A 26,104-nucleotide genomic window follows, 5' to 3' on the forward strand; every position below is an offset into this window, starting at 1 on the left:
CCAACTGTTGATGCCATACAATTGTTTTTCTGTTGTAAGCACTGAAAAACCATGAACATTTTCAGCACTTACAAGAACCAAAGCAGAACTTGTAACAAATAACTAGTTCTAAGAAAGGAAGGAAGTGGGACGCCTGGGTGGCTCAGTTGGTTGGACGACTGCCTTCCACTCAGATCATGATCCTGGAGTTCCCCAATCGAGTCCCACTTCCGGCTCCCAGCTCCACGGGGAGTCTGCTTCTCCCTCTGACCTTCTCCTCTCTCATGCTCTCTTTCATTGTCTCTTTCTCAAATAAATAAATAAATAAATAAAATCTTTAAAAAAAAAAGGCAGGAAGTAAGAGTCCACATTACCCAAAATAAAAAAACAAACACACATTGAGACCATTTTAAAATAGAAAACAGGGCGCCTGGGGGGCTTGGTGGGTTAAAGCCTCTGTCTTCAGAGTCCTGGGATGGAGGGCCACATCGGGCTCTCTGCTCGACAGGGAGCCTGCTTCCTCCTCTCTCTCTCTGCCTACTTGTGATCTCTGTCAAATAAATAAATAAAATTTTTGAAAAACAAAACAAAACGGGGTGCGCCTGGGTGCCTCTGTCGGTTCAGCAGGTGATTCTTGATCTCAGCTAAGGTCTTGATCTCAGTCTTGAGTTCAAGCCCTGCCCAGCATGGAGCCTCCTTAAAAATAAATGGATGCAATGAAATAGAAAATAAAATCATATTCCAGCTGAAACAAAATCTCTGAACTTAATGTCATTTTGGATAATTTCCTTTAAAAAGATCAATTTAGTTTCCGGTGAGTCTCCAAATAAGTTTTGGCTGCAAAACAGTAAACTCACTTCTAGTAACAGCTTTAATCATATTTCCATTTAATTTGCTTCTACAATACACATACGTCCAGGATCTGAAGTGACTGTCCAAATCTCATCCTAACTCTGTTTAAATCACAACTCACACTGAAGAGTTGCGTGTGAAATTCTTTTGCTTAAAGCCTAGACAAGCTGAACCTTGCCTATTGCAAGTATATAACTAAAGATAACTTATGACAAAATTAAACCAACTTGCTTGACTCTATAGAAAGTAAACAGGCCCCCAAGTGGCTTCTCAGGGAGGTGACCACACTCAACACATCCTGAATATAAATGAAATAAAATCCCAGTCCCTGATCACCCTTACCGTAAGGCCTAGAATGGAGCTGATCCCTACCAGTGTATTTTTAACACTGTTAACAATGAACCAAATGAGGAAGTTAAATTAATATGTACACTCTAAAAGGCTATAATTTTAAAGTAGGAAAAAGCAATTCATACTATGATTTCACTATGCTAAGCAGATGCCTAAAAGGAGACTGGAAATGAAATATAAAACACACCAAATAAGAATATGGGAGGATATAGGATTGTAGATGACGTTTCTACTTTTTTAACTTTTTTATATTATGGTCATCATACTGTTGATAGGAAGACAAAGCATAAAGGGTTCAAGAATGAAAATGTACTTTAAACTGTAAATTAAAATAAATTTTTATTCAAAGCATCTTTTAAAATTACAGCATGTTTATTCTTATGCTGTTACCTCTGCCAAACTACAACTGAGCCATATGAAGCATAAAACACTTCAAAAATTTGAATGTAAACCACATTTTTAAAACAAAAAGCAGTCTTAACACACCTCAAATTTTAGATGCCAATGTATTTTGTCCAAGTATATAGCTTATATCAAAAAAGAACATTTTAAATATTTCTATAGTAAGTAGTTATAATTTCTTAAACTTCCAATTATACAAATAAAAAATGTTTGTGAATATAACTATTATAGTTGACAAAAGCTGACCAGAAAAACAAACAAACAAAACCTCTTACTTTTGAAGGCCTTAAATTTTATTATTCATGAATTGGGAAGTATTTGTATTTTTTAATACAAGTTTACTGCCCTTTCATCTTTAGGTAAGTTCATCAAATTTTAAATTTCCCAAGACTGATGAGTGTTGCTTTTCATAGTTCATTTAAGTTATATTTGAGAAAAAATTCTAGAGAAAATGCTGAAACCTAACCCATGAAAATTCCGATGCTACAGTCTCTCTTACTGTGCTTATAAGTGCTCCAAGTTAAAATGCTATATACCAGATTACAAACAAAATTCTTAGACCATTACAAATATAAATTCTCTTATTACAAAAAAAAAAAAATCCCTCAAGATTTGTAATTTACTGTACAGAGGAATTACATTTTTAAAGTATGTCCTCATTCATACACATTATTTGTTACTATCATCTTTCACACTTTTGCCTCTTTCCAAGACATTTACATACCACCCCTTCCCCACGGCTACGTATTTCAAACTACCTGTGTACTGCAACACACTGGAATTTTTGGATAAAGAAGCCTACATTTTAGATAATGTTTAAACTACATCCATAGGCTACTACTTCAAAAAAGAAAAAAAAAAGGCGCTGGAGAGCCCTTATTTCCCTCTATTACTCTGACGTTTACTCCAATTAAGCAATCTATCAAATTACCATGCTATGCATGTCATTTAGTTTCTGCGTAAACAAACGCTTAAATGATGGAGGTTTATGCCTATACATAAAGGAGGTGAACTGCTCAGGTCTTAATTTTTCTCTTTATGCTTCAGTACATAAAGTGGTATTTAAAAACTTCATCCATTTGGAAAAATGGCTTAAAACCACCACACAAGTTAACACACTTGCAGTTGAATATTCCAGAAACCTAGTTATTTGAGTAGCTACTATTTTCTGCAGTGTTTAACTGATAACTAAATTTAGTGAACACAAAATAGCTTGGCATGTTATTCTGAAGTAAAGCAAGAAGGTGGCTTTATGCACTGAAAATATAAATAGGAGGCTTCCATTTGCTAATAATTCTAAACAAGCAGTACAATTAAAATTTAGTGTTTGCTAACAAAAGATCTAAAACTTCACTACAGAACCACCCTGTAGATGTCCCTTTTATTAATAAAATCCAAGTGCCAAATCTCATTACAGGGCCCATAATATTAAAAAAAGTAAAAAAAAAAAAAAAAAAAAAAAAAAAAACAATTACCAAGTTATCTAGACTTTGCAAGATTAATCACTCAATTTCAGCAAATGAGAAACATGCAAGGTGCAAAAGTTCCCAAGTTAACATAATAGGGATGCCAAGTGCTTTTCAAACCTAAATATCATAGTGAATTGTAAAGCCTCAGAAAGATAGAATAAGACTGATAAGACTCCAATTCCGAAAATTCTTAACTACCGTGCATCTTACCAAGATCCTCAAAAATCTCTTCTTCCAAAGTCCGTAACTTAGAATGTCTTCCAAAATAGTCAGTTTTCCACTTTTCATTAGACACACTATTTTGCAATTTAAAAATACGTATCTTACACACATATCTTATACTTTCTGGCTTGCTTCAGTGTTTACAGTATTGTTAAACATACTAATATACATCGTTAAAAATGATCTTATAAATAATCTATTTCAACGTTCTTTGGCTACATGTACCATTCTGTTTTTTCATACAAGTGTCTTATTCAGAAAGTGCTTCCTGTGAGAACTGCTTCCAATGAATGCATTAAACTTGCAAAATCTAGCTTCCCACAATATATCCTTTTCTACCCTGTACTAGAAGTCCCATATTTACAAAATATTTTAAACTTTACAACAAATCCATTACCATATAAAAAAAAGTGCAATTCTCTCTCACCCCATATTATGGGGCGATGACATTCTTCATAAATTTCTACAGAATAGCAGCCTATGATAAGCAAATAAGGTGCTTAGCTTATGCCCAAGGATCTACTTTTTAAGTACGCTGGGCAGTACTTTTGTACAGTGGAAGAGTCAGTGTTCAGGCTACTGGCGGAGTGGTGCTCCAGTCAGGTTGGCGAGCTCTATGAGAGCAAGGGCACCGTGCAGGCGCTCCCGCTGCTCCTGCAGCCGGCGCTGGGCACCACGCTTCTCGTCGTCCTCCTCATCAGACTGAAGGTACTCCAGAGGGTCTTGCTGCTCCTGATCCGCCTTCTGAACGAGCTTTCCTTTCAGGGTGGGGGCACGCTGCTCTCTCGTTTCCCAATACCTATATGAAATGCATGCACATTAGCTGTATGTCTACACAACCTTTTCAAATGTTTATTTTTCTTTTGATTCTTTACCACAGTATTATTTTCTGTGTTTTAGTTTATAAGGCTATAAAGCAATTTCACACATACTACATGTATTTCCCATTATAGAGGGAAAAGTTCAGGGTCCAAAAACTGAGGGACTTGCTCAGATTTCCAAAAATCAAAAATGGGCAGTTCTGGGTCTTCTACTCCATTCCCTAGTCATGGGTTTTTGCCAAAAAAGGATAGCTGCTTTTAAGATCATATGTGAAGTGGATTACCGTAAAATACACAATAGTAGAACAAATATTATTTGTCACTTGTACCTCAATAAAGAAATAAACTTTAAAAAAAAGTAGACTAATCATTAGAAACTTATTTATCCTATTCACAGAGGGATGGTGACTTCTGCCAGAGGTAAGTATGAGAAACTTGAAACCCACAGAATATGATAGATTAGTATCTATAACACATAGAACTAATTCAAAAATTTAAGAGACATCACCATTTTTCTATTACATAGCTGACTGATTAATTCCCTAGAAAAAAATAGAAAAATGTTCCACCTTGAAGTAAGTGAAGAAAGGTATATTTAAAGAACAATAGCACTCATACAAAAATGTCCCATACAAAGACTTGTATATTTACATAGCTTTATTTGTAATACAGCAAACATAATGCATAGACTTGTCGAATCACTATATTGTAAACCTGAAACTAATGTAACAATGAGTGCCAACTATACTTCAAGGAAAAAAAAAAAAACACTAAACTGAAAAAAAAAAAAATGAACTACAGATACAGTCCACAACGTGGATGAATTCCAAAATAATTACATTGAGTAAAAGAAGCCAGATAACAGAAGTACATACTGTATGACTCCATATGTATAAAAATTTAGAAAATGCAAACTAGTATACAGTAACAGAAAGCAGATCACTGTTGTCTGGGGAGCAAGAAAGCAGAGAAGAGCAGGAGTGATGAATTACAAAGAGGCATGAGGGAACTTTTGGAAGTGACCGATATGTTCACCATCTTGACTGTGATGATGGTTTTGCAGGTGTACACATATGTCAAAACATATCAAATTGTACACTTTAAATGTATACGATCTATCATGCGTCAATTGTACCTCAAAACTGTTTTTAAAATCATACACACAAAATTCATACAACTACTAGATTTCAGGAAATCCAGATATCTCAAACTGGAAAAATGTGGTCAATACTCAAGGCATTAAAAAAAGACATGCAAACAGTTCAGCATGACTTGAAGGACAACTAGGAACAGAGAATAGCAAAGAAGCTTAGCAAGGTTGGCAGGGACCAGGCAATCAAGGACTTCAAATGCCATAATAAAGGGTTTAGACTTTACACTGAGTAGAATCCATCAGTCTGTCGCTGAGTAGATGGGAGAAGGATAAAGGCAAAATGACCAAGAGGTTTCTGACTTGGACAAAATTAGAGTTAATGGGGCAGCAGAAGTCAGGCAGGAGGAAGGAGGGAGGAAGTGATGCAGTAAATAAGACAAAGGTAATGGTTCCCCAAGTGGAGCTTGCGGTCCAGCAGGGAGGATAGACACTGAACAAATAAATGTGTGATGAAGGTGTGGAAAGAGAAAACACAGTGTGTTGTAAAAGCTTCTATTTAGTTGGTCTAACCTTGTTTGTTCTTGGGGTTAGTGAGCGGGTTAGGGAAGAACTTCCTGAAGCGATGTATGACCCCAGTAAGAAAAGAAGAAAGAGCAGAGTGGCTAAATGAAGAGGAAAGCAGCATTCTGGGCAGAGGGAGCCCGCAGCAGAGGCCTGGGAGCCACAGTGTGAGTGGTGCTGACACACAGGAGGCCAACGAAGCTGAGGACAGGTGCATTGCCAGGGGAAGGCAGAGCTACCGCAGAGGGATTCCAGACTTTATCCTAAGTGCAGAGGAATCTGAAGAAGTAAGAGGGTCCCAAACAGCTCATGCTGGTTTGTACACAAAAAACGACTTCTCAAATCAAAATACCTTTGGAGAAATTTTTTTTTATATACTGTCCCCTTGTTGCCATTCAAAAAAATATTAAGCTGGGTGCTTAATATTAAGCTTTGTAGAACTTTACTTTAGAAGAACCTCTAGCCTGTATCCCAGTAATAATCAGCACATATGTGATACAAAGAAAAGGAAGACAGGCTGCACTGTGGAATACAATACACATAAAACATTCTTAGAAAATGAAGAAAATTCTTGCTTTTATAATAAATTGTGGGCTGGGCACCCAGACTAATTAGTATCATGTATTTGTTGTCTATCACACACCAGATCCTCGTGCCCCTCCTAGCAATTCTGCAGTTTAAGGAAATAAAGCACTATTTCACGTTACTTTATAAAATGTGTACAAAAGCAACTTATTTAAAATGAGAGAACTGTCGAAGCTCCCCCCATCAACCCATGTGCTAGGCGGTATTCTGCAGTGGAGTGCAGAGAGAACCTTACTTGGCCAACCACTCGGCGGCAGCCTGGTTGTCCACAGCCTGGTGCTTACTGAGAGCATCTGTGGGCTCCTCCCGTTTCAGCCTGGCATAAGGGTGCTTCGGACAGTGGCGGTTTGCATGGGTGAATCTGCTTAGGCAGCCTTCAAAACATAGAGGGAAACACTAATCAGAATCGGGACATCCAGCAGACATGGAAAATGTTCAGTTTCCCTGGTATCCAAGAAAAGTAAATGAAGACCATGGGATTTCGCATTCTATAACTTGGAGGAGGAGAAAAAAAGAAAAACCACCCTACGGGGAAGCAATTCCTTCACCTCTTAGTCATGGCAACATAAATCCATCAACCCCACCAGAAAGTGATTTATTAACAAAAATGGTCAAAACCTCTGACTTAAGAATTCCCTTCTTGGAATCTATTGTAAGGAAACATTCCAAAAGATGAATAAAGCTGTATTGAGCTTTATTTTAGCTGAGGAAGCCGTGCCTCTCAGCTTTTTGGCAATAAATGAATTTTGAAAACAAACACTCAAGGGCAGCTGGGTGGCTCAGTGGGTTAAAGCCTCTAACTTCGGCTCAGGTCATGATCTCGGGGTCCTGGGATTGAGCCCCGCATCCGGCTCCCCGCTCTGTGGCGAGAGCCTGCTTCTCCCTCTCCTTCTGCCTGCCACGCTTTCTACTTGTACTGTCTATCTCTCTGTCAAACAAATAAATAAAAATCTTTAAAAAAAAAAAAAAAAGAAATTGTGATATGATTTAGAAAATCACTTATGAAAAGTGGTAAGAAATTACTAACAGTGGTACTAAAGTGGTAAAACCTCCCCCTTTATTGAAAATTTAGACAATGATGTGCTTCCTTCAATTTAATAGTTACAAAGTTTAAAACCAAAATAAAACCCTACCATAAAGCCTGTATTTACTTTTATAGATCTTTCTACCACCTCTAACTGAATATAATATTATTTTTTTAAGTAATCTCTCTGCCCATCATGGGGCTCAAACTCCCAAAGCCAAGAGCAAGAGTCACATGCTCTGCTGACCAAGTCAGCCAGCTGCCCCCTGAATACACTGTTTTTAACTGGCCTTGAAGATTTTCATCTAAAAAGAGTATTTTATTTACAAATCAATCATTTCCCAGAAAATGAGCATGGAACACAATTTAGAAAGAGAGCTTATGATGTTTTATAAAAGTTAATCAAAATCTCTCCTCCTAAAAAAACCTCAAGTAAAAGATAATTTCACTTTTAACTCAAAACCAGTTATTACATAAACCTTACTCTTAACACCATACCATTTTCTGAACAAACAAAAGGTTTCTCTCCGGTGTGAAGACGCTGATGTGTTTTGAGCTGTCCACTTTGAACAAAGGCTTTTCCACAGTCTGGATAGTCACACAGATAGGGTCTCTCACCTAAGTAGACAAATATCATGTATTATTTCTGAGACAATAAAGTGAGAAGAGAAAGGGACAGACACTCAACCTCTGTATAGGTCATGACTCCAAACAACAACCAAACCTGTCACAGCCTCTACAAAGCTGCAAGGATTAATGCTAACAGCAGCACTTCCATGCTACCAAGCAGCTTTCCACAGGGAAGCACAGAAAGAATGTTCTTGGACCTTGAGCTTTTAGGTTCCCACATGGAAAGTCCTGAGGTTATCTTTGGCTTATCTGGTCATTTTTCTCCCCATGATCCAAATCCCTAGGTCTCCCACACCTGCTTAGCCCTCCCACCCGGAAGGAACCCTAGTGGACCTCTACTACTTGCACATCACTTCTGGAGGGCATGCCATGGAACACACTTGCTTTTATTATATGAACTACCCCCTAAATCACTGCAAACCCTAATGCACTCCCTGAACAAGTGAAAATGATCTGCTGACTTTCAGTGGTCCCCTAATAACTGCACTATAGCTACTGGGTTAGAGGGCTGAGTTTATCTTTACTTCACTCCTGACATTCGTTCATTCCATAAGGCTGTTCGTCATCTCATTCTACTTGAAAATCCAATCTTCTCTGCCCATTCAAGTCTTTTCAGTGCTGTAGGCTCTCAGTGACTTTCCTCCTACCTCCCTGTCACCTCCAAATAACTGAACTATGTTTCCCTTCGCAAACTTAGTATCCACTGTTGTTTATGTATCCCGGCACTCTCCTGATACAAAGATGTGTACGACTTTGTACTCCATTGCAATTCGTACATACGACACAGTGCTAGGCTTGAGAAAGTAGCTTGAAAATCTTGTTCAACCATAATTAAACTTATTTTTTTTTAATATTTCTTTGATTAACAATTATGCACTGGTCCTTCCCAAATGATCCAAAGAACACTAACAAGTCCTCCCTAGTGTCTCATTATTTAGAAATGTAGTAAATGATTATGATAGTTAAACACAAATTAATAAAACACAAGATACAGGGAGTTATTTAAGATAGTAAGAGAAAAGTCTCTTACAAAGTGTTTACATACTGGCGCTTGGGCATACCATGCAGATCTTGGGCTCAGTTCTCTCGTGTACAACATAGCAGGCCAAGGACTGAAAGCACTGGGGTGACACATGGTAGATTGGAGGTTGATCAGGCCTAAGCCTCAGGGGTCCTATCGTTATGCCACAGGGTCCTGAACCTTAAATGCACAAGCAACACATACTCTATGGCCTGTGAACCAGTTATTTGGGGATATTTCAGACTAATTGGATTTTTAAAAATCTGAAAAATTCTCAAATTCTCAAAACCAGATATTTCATTTAGTAATGGTTTTACTGAATTGTACCTAAAGTCCAAACCTCTTGGCCACCTTAGTTTTAAAATAATTCAAAATTAAAACTTTACCCTTTTTCAGGGATTTGGCTAAGAAAACTATATTCTAGCATATTATTAAAATGCATCTTTTCAAAAACAAAAAGCAAAACCAGGTGGTGACCATAAACACAGTGGAAAAAAAAAAGGCAACTAAGCCTTAAAAGCCCAAGCTGCCCAATAGAAATGTAATGTGAACCACTTCTAGTAACCACATTACAAAAGCAAAAAGGAACAGGTGAAATTAATTCTGATAATATATTTTATTTACCCCAATATATCTGAAATATTATAATTTCAATATGTAAACAAGATCAAAGTCATCAAAGTTTATTCTTTTTCATATTAAGCACATTTTACACATGCTGCCCCTCTCAATTAGACTAGCTAAATTTCAAGTGCTCAAGAGCCACATGTGCTATTGTATTGGCAGCTGTTACCCTAGACCCAAGGGTGTGGGAGGTTGTAAGGCAGTGGTCATTGCTTTTTTCAGTGCCTCAGTTAACTCATCTGTAAATTATTAAATGCCATTATTAGAACCAAAAGCCTCCTTCTCCGGGGCCAACTTTCTCTATGGAAAAAACAAGGGCCCTCTCTTTATTTCCTGACTCCTATCCAGTATTTAAAATATAAGTACAGTGTGTCGGCACAAAGAGAGATATGTGATAGTCCTGGGATAGTTACCTACAGCACATTTAATTCTGAAAAATTATATTTCACCTTAGATTAGATGGCTAGGCCAAACATTCTGATGGCACACTGAAGATTCTAGAAATTCTGCTAGACACTTGACATATGGTGTTTTAGTATTTGGCCTACAAGTCAGTTTTAACAATTATATAGACAGCTAAAGGGCATATCAAGTAAAATTCAGGTAGGTAGAATGACAGAACTAAATTTAGCAGTAACATTCCTATGACCACTAGATTAATTACCATGATACCTTTAGAAATCACATGGTACCAGTGTTGAGAAAACCATTTCTTCCTACCAAAAAAGAAATGGACTGTACAATGCCTGTTTGAAAAAACTTCACAATAAGGAATTGTAAGGCAACTAAAATACTAATAGGCCCAAATATCAAATCAGCTTTAAGTATTACTTTTACTTAACTTACCTGTGTGAGTCCTTTTGTGAGCCTGGAGCGATTTCTCCCGTGGAAACACCCTATTACAGATGTTACAACGGATTCTGCTGGATGAATGCTCTCCTTCATTTATTAGATCCCGGACAGTATCTGCTCTGGGTCTGCCACGTCGGATTCCATCCTATTAACAATTTGTATAAACATTAATGTAATTTCCTGGATCCATTCATTAAAGTAAAATATCACAATAAATCACTTTTAAAATTGTTGAGTGACATCAGTGAAAATGGTAGAGTAGGTAGTTCTAAAGCCCCGTCCCACCACAGATCACTGAAAAATCGAACAAACTGTCAAAATCACCTTTATCACAACTCCAGAAAATAGTTAGAGATTTACAGCAACTCAGTCAACACTGAATCGAGAAGCACGCAACGTGAAACAGTAGGAAAACTTTGCAGCATTTTTACTGCTTGTCCTTGCCTCTCCCTGGGGTCCACAGTAGGCTTAAAGAGCCTTCATTCTCAATATGAGAACTTAGTCCCTGGCTACAGGGAAAGTAAAGCAGACCTGATTCTAAAAGTATTTGGTTTGTCTGTCTTGACCTGACAGCTACTTAAAGAACCAACACAAAGTCTTTTGTCTTTGCTTTGCCTAATATAGAACTCTCTTAGGTCAGAAAAGCAGTTAAACAGAGAGCATTGCTCAAAAACCTTATAAGGTTGAGGCACCTGGGTGGCTCAGTGGGTTAAAGCCTCTGCCTTTGGCTCAGGTCATGATCTCAGGGTCCTGGGATGGAGCCCTCCATCTGGCTCTCCGCTCAGCGGGGAGCCTGTTTCCCCTATCCCCTCTGCCTGCTTGTGATCTCTGCCTGTCAAATAAATAAATAAAATCTTTAAAAAAAAAAAAAAAAAGAATATGCAGGACTGAAAAACAAAAACAAAAAAACCTCATAAGGTCAATAGTAACTTGTTGTCCCCTGGGGCAAAAGATTTCAATTGAGACAAAAGGACACATCAAAAGCCTGGGAGGAAAAGCTGGAAAGAGTTTCTTTGGGAAATTAGGGCATTGAAAACTGCCCTGGTATCCTAAAGATAAAAATTAAGAAAGCCACACACTTAGGGCAGGAAGCATTCTCAGAAAAGACCTGATAAGACCCTAAGTTTTCACCTCTGACTGATCCTCTGCTAGGCAAAAGAAGGAAATGAAGTCTAAGGCAGAGTTGTAATGAGTCTAAGCACTGAAAAGAGAGCTATAACACAGAGCCATTTCTGCAAAGTCAAGAGTTTCTTCCCTTTCAATTTTTGGCTCCAGGCATTCAAGAAAATCTCTAGCAATGTTGAGCTGACTATAAGCTAATGAAACAGCAATTTAGATAACAGTCACAACAAAGAATAGAGTTTACAAAAATAGTTCAGAAAATTCACAAAACAAATATTTACAACCCACAGGACACAACAAAAACAAACTTTGAGGGAGAAGAATCTGTTTTCCAGAGTCACCACATTACAATAGTCAAAACATCCCATTTTCAACAAAACGTTAATAAACATGTAAAGAAATACACGTATGGTCCATACATAGGAGAAATTAATAGAAACACACCATGGGGAAGTAGACACTGGTCTTACTAGACAAAAACTATGGTCTTAAATATGCTGAAAGAGGTAATGAAAACCATGGATGGACAAAGGAAAAACAGGAGAACACTTTCAACAAACAGAAAATATAATAAGGAAACAAATTAAAAGGGCTCCTGGGTGACTCAATCGGTTGAGCATCCAACTCTTGATTTTGGCTCAGGTCATGATCTCACCATCTTGAGATCAGGCCCCACATCAGGTTCTGCATTTAGCAGGGAGTCTGCTTGAGATTCTTTCCCTTTGCCCCTTCCCCTGCTCACTTGCTCTCTCTCTAAAATAAATAAAACTTTTTTTTTTTTAAAGAAACAAATTATAAAATGAAACCAAACAGAAATTCTGGAGCTAAAAATTACAATAAACAGAATGGAAAAAATTCACTAGAGAATTTGAGTGGCAGATTTGACTGTCAGGAAGAATCAGCAAACTTGAAGACAGGTCAATTGAAAATATCCAGCCTGAGGAACTGAAAGAGAAAAGAATGGAAAGAACCCAAGACACCTGTAGGAAACCAAGGGCTACTAAAACAAAAGACTACTGGGTATCTGGAACTTATAACAGCAGAAATGTATTTCTCACAGTTCTGGATACTGGAAAGGCTAGGATCAAGGCACTGGTGTAGACAGGTGAGGGCCCTCTCCCTGACTTGTAGCTGGCACCCTCCAGCTGTGTGTTCACATTGGAGCTCTCTGGAGTCTTTTTCATAAAAGTTCTAATCCCCTTCAAGAGGGCTCCACCCACCATTAGGTCAAAATGTCAAAAGACAAAAGGCAGAGAATCTCGAAAACAGGAGAAGCAATTCATCAGGTACAAAGAGTCCTCACTAAGATTAACAGCTGATTTCTCAGGAGAAACTATAGAAAGCAGTAGGGTGACATGTTTAAAGTATTGAAAGGAAAAAAAAAGTCAACCAATAATCTTACATCCAATAAAATTATCCTTGAAAAATGAAAAAGACATTATCAGATAAACATAAGCGGAGAGTGTTCATGGCTAGTAGACCTACCATACAATAAATGTAAAGGGAGTTCTTCAGGCAGAAATGAAAGGGCACTAGAGAGAAACTCAAAGCCATACAAAGAAATAAAGAACTTTGGTAAGGGTAATTACATAAGTAAACACAAATGCTAAAAGTTTTGCATTTTTGGTTCATAACTCCTCTTTTCCTTCTATATAATTTAAAAGACAAATAAATGCCAGGTGCACCGGACTAGCTCAATCAGAGGAACATGTGACTCATAATCCTCAGGGTCGTGAGTTCAAGACCCACACTGGGGTAGAGATTGCTTAAATATATAAATAGATAAACTTTTTAAAACAAGACAAATGTCAAACATATTTTTTAAATTACAAATCCATGTTAATGAGAACATAATATAAGAAGATGTAATTTGCAATTATAACAAAGAGGGAGAGAGAGAGCTGGATAGGAGCAGAGTTTTTGTACACTATTGTAGCTGAGGTGGTACTAATTCAAAATAGATTGTTTTAAGTCTAAGAGATTAATTGAAATTCCCAGGGTGATCACTTAAAAAAAAAAAACCTAAAAAATCAAAATAAGGAAACAAGAATGAAAATAGTATGCTGCAAAGAATAAAATCAAATAAACACAAAGAAGGCAGTAAGAGAGGAATTGAGAAACCAAAGAGGTATAAGACATATAGAAAACAAATAACAAAATACCAAAAGTAAGTTCTTCCTTAACAGTAATCACTTTAAATGTAAATAGCTTAAATTTGCCTATTAAAAGGTAGAAATTAGCAAAATTGATTTTTTAAAAAAATGATCCAACTATATGCTGCCTACAACAGACTTCTTTAAATCCAAAAACACAAATAGGGAAAGGATGGAGGGGCTCCTGGATGGCTCAGTACAGCATGCAATTCATGATCTCAAGGTGGTGAGTTCAAGCCCTACCTTGGGCCTAGAACTTACTTTAAGCGAGAGAGGGAGAGAAAAGCTGGATAAACAATAAAAAATAACAATTGCAAACACTTACTCACCTAACAATAGAGCCCCCAAAATATGAAGCAAAAATGGACAGAAACTAAAGGAGAAGGAGTTCAAAATAACTGGAGACTTTCACTTTTAATAATAGATAGGATGACTAGACAGGTGAACAGAGATACAGAAGACTTGAACAACACCCTAAGCCAACTAGACCTAACACATATATAGAACACTCCACATAAAAACAGCAAAATATGCATTTTTCTCAAGTGCACATGAAATATTCCCCAGGAAAGACCATTTGTTAGCCCACAGAACAAGTACTGATAAATTTTAAAAGACTGAAACCATCCAGTAACTTCTGGGACAAACATGGAATGAAACTATAAATAAAAAACTGAAAGAAAAATGGAAAATTCACAAATAGGTGAAAATTAAACACAGTCTAAACAGCCAGTGGGTCAAAGAAGAAATCACAAGGGAAATTAGAAAATACCTTGACACACATGAAAACAGAAACACAACATATCAAAACTTAGGGGATACAGTTCTTGGATCGGAGGGCTTAATAGATGGTAACATTACCACCCAAAGTGATGTACAGAGTTAGCACTATCCCTATTAAAATTCCAAAGCCTTTTTTTTTTTCAGAAATGGAAAAAGTGATCCTCCAATTCATATAAAACTACAAGAGGCTCCAAATAACCAAAACAATATTTAAAAAGAGCAAAGTAGAAGGACACATATGTCCCTATTTCAAAACTTACTACAAAGCAGTAACAATCAAGACAGTCTGGCTCTGGCAAAAGAAAAGTCACATAGACCAGTGAAAGAGAATTGAGAGGCAAGAAAGAAACCCTCATTTAAGGCAAACTTACTTTCAACAAGGGCGCCAGGAACATTCAATGGGTAAAGAACTGTCTCTTCAACAAACGATTCTGAGATAACTGCACTTCTACATACAAAAGAATGAAGTTGTATCTGTACCTCACATGATATTAAAAAAATTAACTCAAGGGGTGCCCAGCTGGCTCAGTCAGAAGAACATGCAACTCTTGATCTCAGGATAATGAGTTTGAGTCCCACACTGGTACAGAGTTTAATTAAATGAATAAATAAACTTTAAAAATTAACTCGGGGCACCTGGGTGGCTCAGTCAGTTGAGCAGTCAGCTCTTGGTTTTGGCTCAGGTCCTGATCTCCTGCTTAAAGAGTCTCTCTCCCTTTGCCCCTCCCCCTACTCACGTGCACTCTCTCTAAAATAAATCAATCTTTAAAAATAACTAACTCAACGTGCATCATGAACCAAAATGTAAGTGCTAAAACTCTAAAACTCTTCAAAGAAAACAGGGATTAATGTTCATGAGCTTGAATGCAGCAATGGATTCTTAAATATGGCATCAAAAACATAAGCATCGGGGCGCCTGGGTGGTTCAGTCGTTCAGCGTCTGCCTTCAGCTCAGGTCACGGTCCCAGTGTCCTGGGATCGAGCCCCACATCAGGCTGCTTGCTCCGCGGGAAGCCTCCTTCTCCCTCTCTCACTCCCCCGCTTGTGTTCCCTCTCTTGCTCTGCCTGTCTCTCTGACAAATAAATAAATAAAATCTTTTAAAAAAAAAAACAAAAAAACATAAGCATCAGGGGCGCCTGGATGGCTTAGTGGATAAAGTCTCTGCCTTTGGCTCAGGTCATGATCTCAGGGTCCTGGGATTGAGCCCCACATCAGGCTCTCTGCTCAGAGAGCCTGCTCCCCCCTACCCACTCTCTGCCTACTGTGATCTCTCTCTCTGTCAAATAAATAAATAAATTTTTTTTAAAAAAAACATAAGCATCAAAGAATAAATAAGCTGGCCTTAAAGTTATAAAATATTTGCATACCAAAGGGCTTTCTCCAGAAAGTAAGAAGACAACCTTACAGAACAGGGGATTAATATTTGCAAATTATATATCTTATAAGGGTCTAGTACCTAGGATATATAAAGAACTCTTAAGATTTAACAACAAAACGACAAAAAAAAAATTTTTTTAATGGGTAAAGATCGGGGTGCCTCTGTCAATTAACCATTGGACTCTTGATTTCAGCTCAGGTCCTGATCTCAGGGTGGTAGGAGTAACCCCCATGTCAGGCTCTGCACTCAGCTGGGAGCTGCTTATGATTTTCTTCCTCAGCCCTTCCCCTGCTCAAAATAAATAAATAAAACTTTTTAAAAAATGGGTAAAGATCTTAAATAGGAATTTCTCCAAAAGAGTTATAGAAATGGGCAGCAAGCTCATGAAAAGATGCCCAAAATCATTAGGGAAAAACAAATCAAAATGAATGAGGTCAATTATATCTCAACAAAGCTTGACAAAAAAATAAAAAAAAAAGGTTTTTAATTTTTTTAAAAGCACAGTTAAGATTACTACCTCACACCAACTTGATTATACTTAAAAAGAGAAATAGGAAATAAAAGTGGGTTTTGGCAGAAAGATAGAGGAATTGGAGCCCTCAAAAATTGCTAGTGAGAATGTAAAGTGGTTCAGCCACTACAGAAAAAAATATTTGAGTATGATATAATGTCATATACATACACATAGCCAATAGCATGGTATTCCTCAACAGAAATGATACATGCCACAGGGTAGCTAAACCTCAAAAATAATATGCTAAATGTAAGAAGCCAAACCAAAAAAGCCATATATTGTATAATTCCATGTAATGAAATATCCAGGATAGTTAAGTACATAGAGACAGAACACAGATTGGTTTCCAGAGACTGCCTGTGGTGGGGAATAGGGACTAACTGCTTAATGAGTACAGAGCTTTCTTTTGAGGTAATGAATATGTTTTGAAACATGATATGTAGGTGGGGGTTGCACAATATTGTGAATTACTAATGTCACTTAATTACACCTTAAAGTGGTTAATTTTAGGTTATATGAATTTCACTTCAATTTTGCTTAAAAACTAAGGAAATCTGAATACACTATGGATGTTAGTTAATAACAATGTATCAATCTGGCTCATTAATTGAAACACATATTCTCTGTTAATGTAAGACGTAGGCAATGGGAAAACAGGGTTTGTGATTTATGGGAACACTCTGTACTATCTTAACTTTCCCATATATCTAGAACTAATCTAAAATAAACATTCACAGGATGTCTGGGTGGCTCAGTAGGATGGGCCGCTGCCTTCGGCTCAGGTCACTATCCCAGGGTCCTGGGATGGAGACCTGCATTGGGTTCCTTGTCCAGCAGGGAGCCTGCTTCTCTCTCTGCCTCTACCAGCCACTCTGCCTGCTTGTGCTCTCTGTATGACAAATAAATAAATAAAATCTTTAAAAAAATAAAATAAAATAAACATTCACTTGGAAAAAAATCTTTCTCATTTCCTAGGTCAGGTTAAATTTTATACGTACAAGTTCTATGAAAAATGATAAAAGGATTATGTACAACTACATTCAAAATGAAAATGCTTTTACTGCCTGCAATATAAAAAACCTAAAGCCTTCCAAATGTTTACAAACAATAGGCCAAAACCTTGATGGATAACAATAAGCTCCAGGAAAAATTCCATTCAATCAATTTTCACTTTGAAAGAAAAGGCCAATCTCAACATGGATGAGTTATCTTATAGGATAAGTCATTTTTAAAAAATTCTTAGATATTAAAATCTATCTCCATAGCAGTCAACAGATGGAAGCAATCTAAATGTCCATTGGAAGATGGATGAAGAAAAGGTAGCATATACAAAACAATGGAAAATTATTCAGCCTTAAAAAAAGAATCCTGCCAATGCACTATAACTTGATGAACCTTAAAAACAACATGCTAAGTGAAAGAAGATATTACAAACACACACACCACAAATTCTATCCGATCCATTTATATAAGGTATCTAATTAATCAAACTCTTAGAAAATAGAATGGTGGTTGCTAGGGACCATGGGGAAAAAGAAATTCATTCAATGAATACACAGTTTCAGTTTTACAAGATTAATAAGTTCCTGAGATCTGTTACACAACAATGTGCATATAGTTAACACCAAAAAATGATTAAGATGGTAAACTTTGTGGATTTTATTTTTGGTTTTGGTTTTGGTTTTTGCCATCAAAGGAAAAAAAGGGAACGTGGAAAGGTACTACAACAGATAAAAATATTCACTGCCCCTCTCCACACTATGTGTAGGTACCAATGAGGTCAACTTGGCCACATCACTTCTTTTGGCCAATAAAATGTGAAAGGAAATTATTTGTATGTAAGTAAAAGCCTTAAAAAGCCATCACATCACATATCAAAAATGATAAATCTAGGGCACCTGGGTGGCTCAGTGGGTTAAGCCACTGCCTTCTGCTCAGGTCATGATCTCAGGGTCCTGGGATCAAGTCCCACATGAGGCTCTCTGCTCAGCAGGGAGCCTGCTTCCTCCTCTCTCTCTCTCTGCCTGCCTCTCTGCCTACTTGTGATCTCTCTCTCTGTCAAATAAATAAATAAAAAATCTTAAAAAAAAATGATACATCTAATAAGTGGTTACTACCCAAACTTAACACCCCAAAAAACAATCTGGTTAAAAATGGGCAGAGGGGGATGCCTGGGTGGCTCAGGTGGTTAAGCAGCTGCCTTTGGCTCAGGTCATGATCCCAGGGTCCTGGGATTGAGTCCCACATAGGGCTCCTTGCTCGGCAGGGAGCCTGCTTCTCCCTCTGCCTCTGCCTGCCTCTTTGTCTGCCTGTGCTCGCTCACTCTCTCTCCCTCTGTCTCTGGCAAATAAATAAATAAAATCTTAAAAAAAAAAAAATGGGCAGAGGACCTGATCAGACATTTTTCTAAAGACATACAAATGGCCAACAGACAAATGGAAAGACACTCAACATTACTATTCATCAGGAAAATACAAATTAAAACTACAATGAGATATCATTTTACCCTCATCAGATGGCTAAAATCAAACAGACAAGAAATAACAAGTGTTGGGACGGATGAAGAAAAAAAAGGAACACTACTGGTGGGAATGCTAACTGGTGGAGCTACTGTGGAAAAGAGTATAGAGGTTCCTCAAAAAATTAAAAATAGAATTATTATCTGATCCAAGAATTCCACTATTAAGATATTTACCAAAAGAAAACAAAACACTAATTCATAAAGATACATACAATCAGCATTATTTACAACAGCCAAGATATGGAAGCAACCCAAGTGTCTATCCATAGTTGAATAGATAAAGATGGTTTATACACACACACACACACACACACACACACAGAGGAACATTACTCAGCCATTAAAAAGAATAAAATCTTGCCATCTGCTACAACACAGATGGACCCAGAGGGCATAATGTTATATGAAATAAATGAGAGAAAGACAAATACCATACCATTTCACTCATATGCGAAATTTATGAAACTGTTATGAAACAGATTCTTAAATAATAGAGAACAAACTCATGCTTGCCAGAGGGGAGGTAGATAGGATGGGTGAAAGAGATAAAAGGGATTAAGACTGCACTTATCTTGATGAGCAATGAGAAATGTACATAACTGTTGAATCATTATAGTGCACACCTGAAACTATAATACTGTATGTTAATTATACTTTAATTTTTAAAAAACCTTAGTGGTACAACTCCTGTGCTATGAAAGATCTTTTCCCAGTATTTTTTTTTAAAGATTTTATTTATTTTCTTGAGAGGGGAGAGAAACAGCAGGGAGGGGAAGAGGGAAAGAAACCTAAGCAGACTCCTCACAGAGCGTGGAGCCAACATGGGGCTCGATCTCGTGACCATGAGATCATGACCTGAGCTGAAACCAAGAGCCTGATGATAAACCAACTGAACTACCCAGGCACCCTTTCCAGTATTTTTAAATACATAAAAACATACTGTTGCCTCTATTATACTTAGAAATAACTGACTGTTTAATATCAAAATTTTTAGATTATCCATTACTGTTTTCTGTTCCTAGTTAAAATATATTTTTTCAAGCATGTTTAATGGGGGGGGGGGTGGGCATTGAGTATTTTAAAAGTTAACAATTTGACTGCTTCCCAGCTCAAATCATGTATTTGCATTGAGAAATAGAGAGCTAAAAAAAAAAAAAAAAAAAAAAAAAATACAGTATAATACAACATCCTAGCCATATACAGGTAAGGCTTCACTGAGTGTATCATTTCAACTGAGAAAATTTAGTAAGGCAAGTAATCATCTGACGCCCTAAATAAATGATTAAAGAGCATCTTCTAACTATACATACAAAAATGAGCTGTGTTAGAGAAGGTCCTTTTCATTTTGGCCTTAGCAATAAAACCATGTTTCTACGTACATTTTAACAAAAACAGAGTGTTAACTAACTCATCAGCAATCAAGTATACCTATAGTCTAATAGACTAATCTTGTCAGGACTGCTTGATGGTTCATAAAACAAAGTAAAGCTAACAAGAAATGCAACACAGGGATGCCTGGGTGGCTCAGTTGGTTAAGCATTCGCCTTCTGCTCAGGTCATGATCCCACAGTCCTTGGATCAAGACCTGCATCGAGCCCTGCATCAGCCTGCTGCTCCCCCTGCTTGGGCCCACTCTTCCTCTCTCTCTCACTCTCTGACAAATAAATACATGAAAAAAAATTTTTTAATGCAACACATTTTATTTATTATGTGGCAACTCCTGTGAAATAAGCTACTAGAAAGAAGCAAAATAATTAAATTGCCAAAAATATTGGCATACTTAGGTAAATTTAATTTTTAAGACAGAACTTCAGTACCACTGGAAGGTAGATTAGTGGTTTTCAAAGTGTTTTCTGAAATAATACATGATAAATGTTTTGAGTTTTCAACGTCAATAACTATCTTTAAAAAGTTATTTAATAAAATTTGGGTCATTTCTCAAGCCACTTAGAATAACATACACATTTACTGAGATTTTAGAAAAAGTTATATTCTAACTGGGTATTCATGTGATGATGGAAAAAACTAAAAGTCTTTAACACATTTTTATACAAAGTAAAATTCAAATAAAATGTACAAATGCAACCTAGAAGGAAAAGAAAAACAGGTCTCACAGGAAGGCATATATATCTTGACAAGAAAATGAAAAAAATGTTAATTGATCACTTTTCCCCTTTCAAATTCAGGTTAGATCCAAATACCTTTTGACTTTTATATCTGCTTCCTCATTCTATTCCCCACCTTGTCCTATCTGCACAACTTTCTGAGTCTTAATTTTCATTTGTCTGCTGTATTTTGTGTACCCTCATAAAGCATTTCAGTTGAGATACAATAGGTGTAAATAGTGTATACTTCTTAAGTCTGCTTTCATCAGCTTGATACAAAAAAAAAAGAATAAACCCCTAAAGCCAATTCACTCATGATATATACATGAACAATATCACATAGGGATTGAGAACAAGGGCTTTGGAAGGTTCCAATCAGTTCTGCCACTTACCATAAGATGTTAACTAAATTTAATCTTGGGGACTCTCTTCTCTAATTCCTCCAAGTTCATATGGTAAACAAGATAATTAAAGAATTCAAAACACAATACAGAGCCCAGCAGTTTGCTATGCCAGGCAAAAAATGATAGCTACTATATTAACATGTTTAACATGGTGCTGACCAAAATTATCTGTATGAATCTGCTATTTGTAAGACTATGTGCGGTGTACAGGGGACCGAAGGAGTTGGTGGGATAGGCAGCTGTCAAGTCCTGAAAAGTGAATGGTATCTGAGGCTATGCACAGAGAAGCCGAACTACACAGGTCCCACAATGAAATAGTAACCTTCTGAACTTAGTCTGAGTAGAGGGTAAAAGGTGCAAAGGCTTGGAAATAACCTATGGCAGAGAGAAATTAGACTTGCTCCCTTCCCTCCCCTCCTGGAATTCTACAAATAAAGAGAAGATAGTGCTAATAATTATACACCAACAGTGCTAAGCAAACTTTTGATGAGGGGCCTAAATAAGTTGGTGGATGACGGATATTCTCCCCACAGGCAGGGGAGGCAGTGTAGAGCAGGAACAAACAAGAGAGCAAGCAAGAGCTCACACTTGGTTGTGAGGCTCTCAGATGTTAACACCTCCCCTGGGAGCAGTGGCAACAAATCGACAATAAATAAACACAAATGTTGTCCTTAAACTCACAGCTGTTATCGCCTCTAACCTGTATACAAGAGAAGGGGCTAGGAGAAAACAGGTTACTGGTCACCCATCTTTCCATAAAATAAAAATTCAGACAGCACCATTCACCCATGATGCATGTAGAGATAAAGAACTACAACTAGTTTAGAGAAACAAAACAAAGTAAAGTAGGATGGAACACTCTATCTTTAGAGTGTGCTGATCACAAATGAAACTGGTTAACATCCTTAAATAAAGGTATATACCACACCTTTCCCCTCAAGAAGGGAAAGCTAAATGAATGAATTTTTAGAGCTGTAGCTCAATTTCTTGTATTAACTAAAGAACAAGTTAAAATCAATTTATCCAGTAATTCTGAAATATGACTATGAGGAGAAAAAAGGTGAAATATAAACCAGACTTTTTGAATTTCTGGTATATTTTACCTCTGAGAAGAGGCAGACAACAAAGAATTAAAATTCAAACCCATGCAGTGTGTGAGCAACTTTTATGCAAGGTGTATGAAATTAAGTTTTTTAGGCCAAAAAGAACATACTTATAAATTTCATTCATCTATTATATATAATCCAAAATTAATTATTATTATTATTTGTAAAATAGTAAATGCAAAATCTTCCACAATTTTTTGTGCATGTATGCTTTTATGGTTCTTAATGATAAAACCTAATTTTTTAAAAAGCTAACACAGGAAAATATCTAGACTACCCAGCAATCTTACTAAGCCATCTTGCTACCTAGCAACAGTGATTATTTCCTTCACAAACTAACTCAGCTCTGTTAGAACTAAAAGTACACTGCTTGTTCTTTCAAATTTGTTTCAAATTTTTACTGAAGTGCCCTTCAAGAGCTGAAAGGGTGTCAAAGAACAGTTTAATAACTTTGTAGTTCTTTCACATTATGCCGCTAGTAACACATATCAATTTCCTCAGGGCTCAAAACACATGGAGTTTCAAAATCTTTGCTACTGCAAGTAAACCTGTTTCAATTTATAGATACAATATTTACCAATATAGGCACTTATCCACTGATTTATCTGTAGTCAACTACTTTTCTGACACAGCCATTTAACAAATAGAACGTGAATATTAATCTTATATTTGCACAATTCATTCATTACACAAGTTTACCAAACACTTTTATTCAGTATTTAGAATGTGCATTATTAAAGTTCAACAGTCTTCCAGAGAAAGCGATTCCCTTCCTCTAGGAGGTCACGGTCTATAGAGATAACTATATTTCAGCAGAGAAGCACTTTGAATACATGCTTCAGGATCAGGAGCCACAAACACTCGACCATAGTCCCAGCTCTCCCATTACCTAGCTGTACGACCTTGGGGAGGTCCCTTCACCAATCCCTCTAATGCTTAGTTGCCTGATCCGTAAAGTACAGACTTGAACCAGAACCAGGTAGTCACATCTTTCCCAGCTCTAAACAGCTTGAGAGTGCGGGCAATTCCGGGTTAACGACAACAGCGTCCCAGTCCACTGGGTGCTCTCAACAATAGACAAGCAGTACGCTGGATGAACGAACGGCAGAGAATGCCCAACTTCTGCTGAAGATTCCCTTAAGCCCCTTCTCGCTCTTCGGCCATCTCTGCAGGGCATCTTTAGTAAGGCCGGGGTATCTGCGCTGATGCAGCCGAATCTCAGCAAATCCCTCCCTTGCTGCACCTACAGGAACAGCTGAAGGCTCGCAGCCCCTCCAACCCTTCTCCAGCCAGACAGGACTCAGCGGTCAAACGAGCGTTGGTACAACAGAAGACCTGCCTGCTCGGCGACCCCAGACTGAGCGGCAGCTCACGGCACCTGCTGCTGAGGGGCCTCGGGTCAGCCCGCCTCCCCTCCGCTCGCGTCACGTGACCGCTGCCCCGCCTCCCCGCGCGGGGACCCGATTTTGGCGCGCGGCAGTGACGTAAGCGTCCTGTCACCCGCCTCCGCCCCCGCCACGGCCGGAGCGACCTCACGTTTTAAACTCGGCCCCGCCCCACCCGCCGCCGGCTCCCTGGCCGCGCCGTTAACGGGCCCTGGCTGCCCCGCGCCCCGCCCGCCCGCCCGGCCGCCCGCGCCGCTCACCTTGAGGTGGCCGCTGTCTGGGCTGCTCGCTTCCTCCTCGTCCTCACCTCCCGAAGCGGCGGCGGAGGCTGCGGGCGGGGGCGCGCCCCGGCCTCGGAGCCCCGGGTGCTCCGCAGCTGCGGGCAAGGCGGCCGAGGAGGCGCCCCCCGCGGCCCCGGGGCTGAGCGTCACATTGTGCGCGTTCTCGCCCCAGCGCCACGGATACACCATGAAGTCGCTGAAGCCGGGGCTGGTGGGGATGAGCGGCGGCGGCGGCTCCGGCTCCCCCCCGCCGCCGCACGTGGGCTTGATCGGGGTCGTCCTGATGACCGACACCAGCACTCGCTTTGGGGAGTCGTGGCAGAAGATGACGGGCGGCGGCTGCGGCGGGTTGTCCGCCATCGGCCCCTCCATGCCCCGGATCATCGCCCGATCAGCAGCTCCGGCAGCCGCACTCCCTGAGCCCCGGTCTGGCCCTTCGCTCCGCTCTGCCGCGCTGCTCCCGAGTCGCCGGCGCTCAGTCCCGCCGGCTCATGGCTGGCGGACGTTTCCCGGAATCCTCTTGCGCGGCTGCCAGCGAAGGAGCGGCGCGGCTTGGCCGGCCCTCGGTGGCCAGCGCCAGACCCCAACCCTGGGTCAGGCCGCCCTCGGCTCTTTGTACTCCCCAACGCAACTGCTGCGGCGGGAAGCTGCGGGCAGCCTGCCTTTCGGTGACAGGAAAGCAGGACGTGCTGCGCCGAGCCCCCGAAAATAACAACCTGCCGCCTGGGTCACTGCTTCGGCTTTTCCCGCGTTACATTTCGCGCCTGGGCGGAACCAATCACCGCGAGGCCCCTGCCCGGTGGCCGCATCGCGAGTGACAGGTCGCGCGAGCCAATGGCCGGGCCTGGACTTCTTTCCAGTCGAGGGAGGCGGAGCCGAGCCTGCGCGCGGGTCCTTTCTGCCACGCCATTGGTCGCCGTTCTTGTATTTTTTTCTGCCTCGAGGGCCAACTGCGTTCGAAAACTCGCGGGGAGCGCGCGACAACGGCAATCGCCCAGACACACCCGCCAGGAGCCCCGCCTCCACCGTCCTTCTGCGCGGGTTGTCAGTGTCGGGGGTGCGGGCAGGGCCGGGAGGCAAGAGAGTCGCTCATTGGAGGGGCGTCGGCAAGGGGGCGAGGCCGGGTGGGTGGGGGAAGGGGAGAAGGTCGTTGGCCGGCTGTGGCGCGCGCCCCGCGGCCCCGCCCGTCAGTCCCGCCCGCCAGTGGCTGTTGGGCCGCTGTTCCCGCGCGCCTGGAGTTTAAAGGGCTTGGGCCCCCAGCCGCCCGCCCCGCCACGGGTTCTGCGGAACCCAGGCCTCCCTTCTGCGCGTCTCTAGGAGACGTCCAAAGGTGCCTAGTTTCCTAGCCGGTTCCATCTGCCAAACCGTTGACTTCGCTGATCCTGTCCGCGCCCCGCAGCTTCCCCCGCGACCCCAGACTGGGGTGGGCATTTGCCCTAGCCTTCGCCCTCCCGGTGTTCGGTTCCCCCTCAATAAATGGCGTAATTAAAGAAGCGGTTTCCAGAGTCTCCAGGTGCTGTCCACAGTGCGGAGGGGACATGAACGCAGCATGCCTCCGCTCTCACACCCGGGACTGACGCCCCGAGGACCCCTGCCCTCTTCTGAGGCTGTTTTCACGTTATCCCGGAGCCTGCCTTCATTCTCGCATCTGGTAGTCTGACCCATGGAGCGCCGGTGGGGCTCAGAAGCACCGCGCAGCAAAGGATGGGGCAAAATGAAATGTCCAGCCTCATAGTCACTAGAATGAGAAAGAAGACTGTGTCTGTTTTGTTCTTTGACGCATTGCCAGGGCCCAACCTGACTCACGGTGAGCCTTCAATAAATATTTGTTGAATGAATGAATGAATGAATATCCAATAGTTAGG

General features: G+C 39.9%; 1 protein-coding gene across 1 annotated transcript; it reads right to left on the reverse strand.

Moving 5' to 3' along the window:
* Positions 1–1,502: 1,502 nt before the first annotated feature.
* On the reverse strand, positions 1,503–24,938 carry ZNF367 (zinc finger protein 367). The gene is made up of 5 exons (XM_045086113.1): positions 24,219–24,938; positions 10,481–10,631; positions 7,858–7,977; positions 6,571–6,709; positions 1,503–4,074 (listed from the first exon to the last, which is right to left on the reverse strand). The coding sequence occupies exons 1-5, from the start codon at positions 24,621–24,623 to the stop codon at positions 3,852–3,854; spliced, it is 1,038 nt and encodes a 345-aa protein (XP_044942048.1). The 5' UTR covers positions 24,624–24,938; the 3' UTR covers positions 1,503–3,851.
* Positions 24,939–26,104: the final 1,166 nt, after the last annotated feature.

Source organism: Mustela putorius, unplaced genomic scaffold, assembly GCF_011764305.1.
Source record: "Mustela putorius furo isolate JIRA1106 unplaced genomic scaffold, ASM1176430v1.1 tig00000876_pilon_pilon_pilon, whole genome shotgun sequence".
NCBI lineage: Eukaryota > Metazoa > Chordata > Mammalia > Carnivora > Mustelidae > Mustela > Mustela putorius.